General features: G+C 56.2%; 1 protein-coding gene across 1 annotated transcript; it reads right to left on the reverse strand.

Annotated features, from left to right (window-relative positions):
• Positions 1-614: 614 nt before the first annotated feature.
• LOC125917135 (leucine-rich repeat-containing protein 43-like) lies at positions 615-9,691 on the reverse strand (the record flags this gene model as incomplete). The annotated part of the gene is made up of 7 exons (XM_049623400.1): positions 9,585-9,691; positions 8,020-8,280; positions 6,899-7,009; positions 4,653-4,792; positions 2,278-2,516; positions 1,464-1,651; positions 615-853 (listed from the first exon to the last, which is right to left on the reverse strand). Coding segments are annotated over exons 1-7 (1,271 nt in total), but the record flags the coding sequence as incomplete, so codon positions are not given.

The following is a 9,691-nucleotide window of genomic DNA, read 5'->3' on the forward strand; positions in this document are numbered from 1 at the left end:
AGCCCATGTTGGCATAATAATAGCAATTATTATTATTATTATTATTATTAAATAAACCCAAATCAGGCTCAATGTTTTGAAATTAGTTACAAAAATCAGTTAATAGAGCTTCAATATCTAATGAGAAGTGACCCTAAAAATTCTTCATCAAAAGGTTCTTCATCAGATAAGACAACACCTGTGGGGGCTGTGAGGCCAGAGGGGCCTCAGGAGGGTAAGGAAGAGCCTGCTGCTCAGGCTGCAAGATCCACACCAGGGGTCGGACGCCAGGATACGTTCCACGTATCAAGAAGTTAAACTGAAAAGATTCTCAACTCTGAGGGCTAAAACGGAAAGTGCTGTCCTCTCGGGTGACTAAGAAATGCCCGCGTGCGCGACACCTGGCGGCGGGACTCCTGGCGGCGGAAAGGCGATGCAGCCCTGCCGGGCGGAGGGAAGGAAGCGCGGGGGGTGGGGCTCGGAGTGCCGGACACCGACGCGGCCGCACCCGCACAGCCGGGAGCGCGGCCTCGGGCCCGTCCCGCGCGGCCCGGGGGCGGCGGGCAGGGTGGGGGGGGGGTGCCCTGCTGTTGGACGAGGAAGGGGCTCCCGCAGGGCAGGGTCTCCGTCCTCACCCTGGGGAGGGGCAGAGCCGGGGGTCTCTTCGCGGCCGCAGCTCGGCCAGCTCTTCCGCGGAGTCGGCCACCCCGGGCAAGGGCGCCGACCCGCCCGACACGAGCGAATCCTCGCGCTCTTCCGACTGGGCGGACAGCCCGGACTCCGCAGAGTCCTCGTGCTCTTCGAAGACCTCTTCGGGAACGTCCTCCGGAATGTCCTCGGACAGCTGTTCGGCGCTGGGCGAGGGCATGACGATCTGCGGGAGAGACCACACCCCCGCCCGGCCGCGGTGTTCAGGGTTCTCAGGGCGCGCAGCGCGCGTGTGCGTGAACGGGTGTCCGCGGGAACAGGTGTCCGCGCCACGGTGAACTTGCGGAGCCAGCGAACACACAGACTGGGGCAGGAAGGTTTTTTTAATGCCCCTTCTCAGAGAACTGCCTTAGGGGTAAGAAGAGTAACAATTTCTGCAGAAGCTGGGGTGACCTCCGTTGCTCCTGGCCGAATGACACCCTGAGGTCTGCTTCCGAAGGGAAGGGTGATGCAGTAGGGGAGAAGTATGCCCGGGGAGCAACCAACCTGGTTGTAAACGCTGTTTCCTTGTGAGGCCGTTGGCTCATATTCAAGGGCAAAGGAAGGAGGTGAAAGAAAGGAGGTTCGAGAAAGGGGCTGAACGAGCCTCTTCCCTTCTCGGAGGAGGGTGTGAATCAGAAAGCTCCCTGTGAAGGGGTTTCCTGGGCCCCAAGAAGCTGAGAAGCTGTTCGGCCTGCGCAGGACACCCTGCGGACCCCAGTGCAGCCCAGCCCTCCCTCCCCCCCCCACCCCCAGTTCCGGGGGGGGAGGGGGGCAAGAGCCCCCGGATCACACACCTCTGCCAGGACACCACCATATTCACTTTCTTCTCCTTCTTCCTCTTCTACAAAATCGTAGGTCACATAATAGCTGTAAGTGATAAAAGGGCCTTGGGGCCCTGGTTCCGGGTCTAAGACAGAGGTGTCCTGAACCCCCTTGACATTTCCAATGGTCACCACGAGCTGTGCCTGACGTGCCAAGAGGTCTGCAAGGGAGAATGGGTAGGAGTGAGGGGGACGGCAGGGGAGCCGGATTCTTGCCTTCTCTCCACTCAGTGGGGAGCCTCAGAGTTTGCAGACTTGGGTTCAAATCCCAGTTCGGCCAAGTTCCAACAGCGGTTTGGGGGTAAGTCCCTTTTTGCTAAGACACCCCCCTTAAGCCTTGTTTTCTGGGTCTGTATAATGGGAACGGTAGTAGCTGCTTTACAGGATGGTTACAGATGAAGAGTACATGTTATCTTAGCACGAGCCTGGCTCACAGTAGGAGCCTGGCTCACAGTAGGCGTAGCTATTATCACCATCTTGACCTTGAGCAACCTCTGATGCAGCTTGTGGCATGGGCCACAAGGGGGTGATCTCAAACCGCCACAAAAGTAAAGAAGTTGATTTAAAGAATGTTTCCTGTTTGCCTCCTTACTGCTTCTGTCCCCAAATCCCAATCACAGGAATCAAAAGTCTGGGACAGAACTCGGACCGAGAAGGTGAGCTACGCCTGATTAGGGTGTGGGTCAACTGGGGAGCTGCAGGGACAGGCCACTAGTTCGATGGTGGCAGCAGAGGCTCGAGGTGTCAGATGCCGGCCCCTCCCCACTGGGCACATCAGCTCCCTCACCCCCACTGCGGCCGAGCCCCCGGAACTGATGCTTCTCGCTGGGAGACACGGTGATGTCGTCCAGCACGCAGAGCTGGGACAGGCTGTCAATGGTGAAGCCTCGGTAGTAGGGCAGCAGGGCCAGCGGGTTCCCCTGAAGCACCAGCAGCCTCAGGCGGCTGAGGGTGCTGAGGCTGGCCATCATGCCCTGCAGGTCCGTCAGGTCGTTGAAGCTCAGGTCCAGAGAGACGAGGTTGGGCCTAGAAGGGAAGCAGGACCATCCGGGGGTCCAGAGGCAGGGTGAGCGAAGGGATGGGGACGTGTGCCCGGCCTGCCCTGCTCAACACCCGCCGGCACCCCGCATCCAGAACAGACAGAAGGCCTGTGCTGAGGGCAGGTTAGGAATTTCCGCCCACCCTCGACTCCCAAGTCAGGCGCCCTTGACTCAAGTTAGCCACCCTGTTGGGAAGCGCTTCTTGGTTCTACTGCCCCCCCCCCCCCCCGACACTGCCATCCTCGCTGCGACACAGAGATGGCCCTCGTCACATCCCGCCTCCACTGACTTCCATTTACACCGGTCTTTTCTTCTTGGTCCCTCCCACAGATCCTGACACAGTGTTGTGCCACTAGAAGGTTCTCAACAAAGACGGACAGACTGGCAAGGAAGACGGATGGAAGCCTCATGGGGAGGGGCGGTGAGTAGGGGTAAGAGAGGGAGGTGGATATGGGGATCTGGGATGAGGGTGCCTGAAACTTGAGGGGGTTAGAAGCCGGAGGATGCCCTCCAAAGCCCGGCTGGCTCATGGTCACAGGAAGCCACGTGATTCCTTTCTCGGGGCACACGAGTGACGAACATGCCAGTGAGGACAAAGGAGGCACCCTGCATGCCAGTCTGGAGAAGAGGGCCGCACAGGGGGCAGGGGTGGTTCCCCGATGCGAACACTAGAAAGCAAACTGGTTTCAGCTCTGAGAGCAGCCGCGAGAGAAGCTCGAGGGGCGCCTCATCAGCACTTTGCTGTACCCCGGGCCTCCAGCTGGCCGAGCTCAGCCACGTCCCCCCCCTTCTGCTCTCCTTTGGCAGCCTGTCCCGCCCGTGATGTTGGCTAGCCAGTCAACGGGAAATACCCGAGAACATTTCATGGGGACCAGCACACGGACCGTATCCCGTGTCAGCCTTCTTCAAGAAGACTGAGAACACATCAGCAAAATCGGTCCACGAAAAGGGGGCCCTCCGTTTAATTTCAAAGCAGTGAAAATCAAAGGTTTCACATACATGTTTTTATGAAAGCCACACTTGGCATTAAGCAGGTTACCTATGTTTAGAATAAGTATGTTTTCCAAATTAAAAAAATCAGAACACCCGGTACCCTGTCCACGGTCTGAAATCAGCCATCACAGAAGTCTAACATGTACGCCTCCCTCCCGGCAGCCGCCGTCACTGGAAGAAAGAGGTGCAGAAGCACACGCGGCCAAGACTGTGTAGAGAGAGCTTGGCAAGAGTGGGAGAGAGAGGAGGAAGAAGGAAACTATGGCCAGAGTCGGGCACGTTCCAAGAGCACGTACAGTTGGGCCACCTGAGATCGTTCTCCAGGTTACCTAGAAAAGCAGGGAAGTGATGCTGGCCTACGTCCTCTGCCCCTTCCGGGCTGTGAACCTAAGCCCATGGCTGCCCAGGACGCTGAAACCCTGGGAATCCTCACAGCACACCCCGAAAGCTTCCTCTGACGGCCTTTCACAGGTCGCCTCGGGTCCCCGCAGAGTCCTCAGACCCAGGGTCTTGTCTCCCACCGCTCACTCCCCAAGGAGACAAGTCACGGCAGGAGTGGTCTGTAGGGCAGCTGGGGGCGATTTTGCACGGCACGCACTGGGCACTATCTACAAACACTTTGGTGGTTACAACTGGGGCAGGGGTGCTACTGGCATCTAGTGGGTGGAGGCCAGGGGTGCCGCTCAACTTCCTGTGTGCGCAAGACAGCCCCACCACCGACAGGTTCCCACTCCAGTGCTGGCAGTGCCCAAGTCAAGAAACCCTGCTCTAAAAGCATCATAGCAAAAGGTTTGCTTTTGCTTCCTGCTATTTGTAATCCTTCCCTGGGCTTCGGTGGAAATGTTTGCTTATTTAGTTAGAGAAATAAATCCTAGGACTGGAGCTGGCAGCCAACCAGCAGTTATTATAGAAAAGAGCAAAGTTAAAAAAGAAAATAAAAGAGCAAAGCTAAAAAGGGAAGGGGAGGAAAGGGAAGGGAAGGGAAGACAAGAAAAAAAAAAAAAAAGAAAGAAAAGAGAGCAAAGCAGAGTCCATCAAGGTACCAGGGTGCAATCATCCAAACCTAACACTAAGCCCTTCTCTCTCTCTCTTTCTCTCTCTCTCTCTCTGTCTGGGACTCTGGAGTTACCAGTGGTTGGAGGTGACATAGAGACTTTCCAGGGGGCCCAGAAGCTTGTTGTGACCCAACCCCAAGTGCTGGAGTCGCGGGGGCGGGGCAGCGCACAGACACTCCATGCTGCGGATCTCGTTGCCATAGAGCTCCAGCACCTGAGAGAGGCAGAAAGAATGGTGCCTGTGAGCCCCAGTCCCTCCATCCTTCCTTCCCTTCTCCCTCCCTCCCGCTGTCCCTCCTCCTCCCTCCCTCCTCCCTGAGAAACGGGGAGGACTGCGAAGCATTCAAGCCAGGCCACCCGGTGTCCATCCGGACTCATTTTAAAATAGGGGAAAAAAGGGGCACCTGGTGGCTGGGTCCGTTGAGCGTCCGACTTCAGCTCAGGTCATGATCTCACGGTTACTGAGTTCCAGCCCCGCGTGGGGCTCTGTGCTGACCGCTCAGAGCCTGGAGCCTGCTTTGGATTCTGTGTCTCCCTCTTTCTCTGCCCCTCCCCCTCTTGTGCGGTCTCTCTCAAAAATAAATGAACATTAATTTTTGTTTAATATGGAATAATATTTCTATAGCAGGTGTTGGAAACTTCCTTTTCCTTTTGTGAAGAAAACTTTAAAATTTGGCACAGGACGGGGGGTAACATAGCATTTTGGCAATTGCTCAACCCACAGCAACCTGTCACTGGGAAAGCTAAAGGGCCCCTGGCTGGAGTAAGGGATGGACTTGAGGAGAACAGAGCATTCTTGCACTTCTGCTCCAAGGTCTCACCTGGGTTCTTCCGAAGCCTGGCACTGAGCCATATTTCTGAGTCCCTTTTGCCACTACATCTACTAATTTCCACATTTAATTTAAAATGGAGAGCACTTGGGGGAACCTGGGTGGCTCAGTCAGCTAAGCATCCAACTCGGTTTCAGCTGAGGCCATGATCTCACAGTTTGTGAGTTCAAGCCCCGCATCGGGCTCTGCACTGACAGCACAGAGCCCACTTGGGATTCTGTTTCCCTCTCTCTCTGCCCCTCCCCTGCTCATTCTCTATCTCAAAATAAATAAAAATAAAAACTTAAGCCTGGAATAGCATTTATTTATTTATTTATTTATTTATTTATTTATTTATTTAGAGAGCATGACCTGTGCATGACCTCGGGAGGGGCAGAGAGAGAGGGAGAGACAATCTCGAGCAGGCTCCACGCTTAGCGCACAGCCTGATGGGGGGCTTGATCTCATGACCGTGAGATCATGACCTGAGACAAAATCAAGAGTTGGACGTTTAACTGACTGAGCCATTCTGGTGCTCCTGGTTTCTTTTTAAATGATTATTTTTATGGTGGCAAAATATACATAATTTGTCATGTTACCTATTTTTCTTTTTTCTTTATTTTTTTATTTTAGAGACTGTGCACATGAGCAGGGGAGGGGGTGGGGGGAGGGATAGAGAGAGAGGGAGAAAGGGAGAGAGAGAGAGAGAGAGGGAGAGAATCTTCAGCAGGCTCCAAGTTCAGCATGGAGCCCAACACGGGGCTAGATCCCTCAACCCTGGGATCATGACCTGAGCTGAGATCAAGAGTCAGGAGGCTCAAACGACTGAGCCACCCAGGCGCCCCCATTTTACCTACTTTTAAGTGTACAATTCAGTGGCATTAAGTTCACTCACATTGTAGTGCAGCTGTCACCGCTACCTACTTCTGAAATTTTTCATCACCCCAGACAGACTGTACCCCATTAAGCAACAACTCCACATCGCCCTCACCCCTGCCCCAGTAACCTCTAATCTACTCCCTGTCTCCGTGGAATTGCCTCTTCTAGATATTTCACGCAAGCGGAATCAGCTAACATGTGACCTCTCGTGTCGGGACTCTTGTTCTCAGCATCACGTGTTCAAGGTTCGTCCATGTCCCAGCACGAATCGTTCCTGTTTATGACTGAAGAATATCCCACCACGTGGAGGGACCACATTTTGTTTGCCCTTTCTCGGCTGCTGGACATCTGGGTTGTCTCCACCTTTCAGCTGTCGTGAGGAGTGCTGCCGTGAACACGGGCCAGCAAGAATCTCAGTCCCTGCCTTCACTTCTCTGGGGCGTACACCCAGACACGGAACGGCAGGGTCCTATGGAGATTCTACTTTTTCGGAACCTGGCCTCCCTCTCCAAAGCCTGGGGCCGGTCCTTGGCATCCAGCCACACTGGCCAAACCTTCTGTGGGGAGGGCAGGGGCAGGGCCTCTGGGCAGAGCCAACTCGAAGACCCTAAATGGAGTCTGAGCTCTTTTACCTTGAGAGTTGGGGGCAGGTTGACAGCCTCGATCTCCTGGATTTGATTAGCACTCAGTACCAACTCTTCAAGATTTAGAAATTTCAGGAGGTCTTTATCCACCAAGCTCACCTGGAAGGGAAGGAAAGGAAGTTGAGCGCTCTTGCGGGTGAGGCAGCTTTGGAGCAGAAACAGGGTCCGCGGGAGGCCACCGACAGGAGGCCACTTGCCTCCTGAGGGAGTCACCTCGAACACACCAACCCCTTTCGTCTCCCCTACCGACCCTCTTACAGCCTCTCCTGCACATTCCACCAGGATCCCAGGGCTCCGCCTCCGCAGTGACCTCTCAGCCCCCGCCTCACTCCCCCGAGGCGCTGTACAGCTACCAGCCCAGTGTCCCGTGTCCCCAGTTGGGACTGTGTGCTCCCAAGGGCAGGGATCCCATGTTCTGTGCTGTCTACCCCTGAGGCCTTAAGGAATCACGAGTTTACACACCGCAGGATCAGACCGGAAGTTCAGAGGCCTATCTGTGAACCTTCAGTTCTCTGTGGCCTCAAAGGCATCAGGGCCCTTCCTGGCGACTGTGCCAGTGTGCCCAGGATCGAGGCGTTCCCGGGACACTTTCAGCGCTGATGCCCGAAAGTCCCAGGAAAACTGACAGGAGTTGTTCCCGCCCCTCCCACCTGGTACTGTGTAGATCCACAGTTTCTCTGGGAAAGGGGAAGCCAATGTAGGGAGGCTGAGTTTGCAGATTGGGGCTCTGTTATCGGTAGAGGCAAAGAAGGCTTCTCAGTAACAGAAATTAATACAGTACCATGCCAACCCTCCCCAACCCCGGGCCCCCACAGTTTAAATTAAGTAAAACCGACACAGACACTTCAAAGGTCTCTCCGAGGACCCAGGAGCCCCAAGTCAGAAGTCAGCTGTAGAAAACACACCTGGATTCCCCGGGGGGCGGGGGGGGGGGGGGGGGGGGAAAAAGACACGAAAAAAAGGAGCAGCTGGCCCTGGCAGGTGGAGGCGCTGGTGAAGTTAATTAGGCCCGAGCTACCTCCGCATCCTTCCTTCTACTCACCACCTAGGTCTCACCACTAAGCTCTTTAAGGGGCATGGCCTCCTTGACATCAACTTCTGGCACTCACCTGCTTGTCCACCACTCGTAGGGACCTGAAGTAGGAGTAGAAGAAGGTGTCCTTGAGCATCAGGGGATTCTGGATGGCCAGTTCTCTCAGAAAACGGTCCTCTGCACTGGAGCCCTCCAGCAGAGCCCAGGGGGAGTGGGGGCTGCGGACCAGGCCCAACAGGGCCTCCACCGTCTCCTCCCCGGGGCTCACGGCCTCCTCGTCTCTGGGGATCAGCTCCCTCCATGTTCGCCAAGTTCGAGGAAGAAAACGTGACTTATTCTGCAGCGGTGGAGGTGGAGAAGTTCGCTACTCGTGACTCAGCCCTCTCAAGGATTCGAGACTCCCCCAAAAGAGTAGATGGTAAGATAGGACCGTCAGGGATCAAGAGTTTAGAAGTTTAAGCAGTGAGTAATCAATACCTCCGACTGATCATCAGCCATGGATAGAACTACAAAGAACTGCATTCCTGCCTTTAGGAATTTACTCGAGCTGGGAACCCTGAAGAAGCAGGTGAAAGCAACCTAACAGTTAAGAAGGATTTATGTACTAAAAGCTAGAGGCGCAAAAGGCAATCTGGGGGATGTATTAACCAAGGAATGGCTTTCGAGGAAGAAGTACCGTGGCTGAAAAGGTGAATTCAGAATTTAGAGGCCACAGCGGACGGGGAAAGGTCGGGTCCCAGAGCTGACTTTCTCCCAGCCCTTCCCCCAGGAGAACTCCTGGAGACATCGGTGAAACCCAACAGCGCCTTGCACAGTAGACACTCAACAGTGTTTGTTGAGGAGACAAATCCATTAGTTCCTTGATCGGTGCCTTGGTTTTCTCCTCTCTGAAAATGGGCACACAGACCTCCCCTTAGCCCCTACCAGTGTGGCGGGCCTCAGCTTCCCAGCAAGCAGGAGGGGAACATTCCAGACCCTCAAGATATTCCAGGGCACATCCTGGGGGCTGCAGGTTCTCAATGGCCTGCTCCTCATCCCCACCAGGAGCACTAGCTGATGGGGGTGGGGTGCGGGCAGACGCACCCGCTCCGGCCGGCAAGAGCCACGACTTGCACCCCAGGGAGAAGCTTTAGAAGGGAAGTGTTTCCGGCCTCAGAGACAAGGAGCCAGGAGAGGAGGGAGGGAGCCGCTTCTCCCCCAGACCCACCGGCCTCTGGAGGCAGCAGAACCGGGCCTGCTCAGGACCACGCCTTCTGCGCCCTGGGGCACCTGAGGGTTGAGAAGCTCTGGGCCCAGGCAAAAACTTTCCAACTCAAAGGGAGCCTGGTGTTTCTAACAGAGAAGCCCTACCCCCCTCCCCCTCCCCGGTCAGCCCGCCGGGCTCAGGTCTAGGCGGGGTCCCGCCCTCCTCTGCGGGTCAGGCCCGCGGGGTGGGGGAGAGTGGGGGGGGGGGGAGAGCTCTCCCATCGGCCCCTGCGGCGTCCCAGCCCCCACCCCAGCTCAGGACGCTCCCTAAACGCCCAGATCCAAACCTCCCCTCAGGCTTCTCCGGATCCGCCAAAGCCTGTGCCGGCGGCCCGGGCCCCTCGGCGCCGCAGATCCCCGCGTCCCTCCTCCGGCCGCCCCCGCCGGCGCCCGCACCCAGCTGCCGGTGCCGCACGGGAAGTCGCGAAGACACAACTGCCTCAGGTGCTCCCGGACCGCGGCGCTCACGGTCCCGCCGGGCGTCTCCATGCCCGCGCGGCCGC

This window comes from Panthera uncia, unplaced genomic scaffold, assembly GCF_023721935.1.
Source record: "Panthera uncia isolate 11264 unplaced genomic scaffold, Puncia_PCG_1.0 HiC_scaffold_1519, whole genome shotgun sequence".
In the NCBI taxonomy this organism is placed as follows: Eukaryota; Metazoa; Chordata; class Mammalia; order Carnivora; family Felidae; genus Panthera; species Panthera uncia.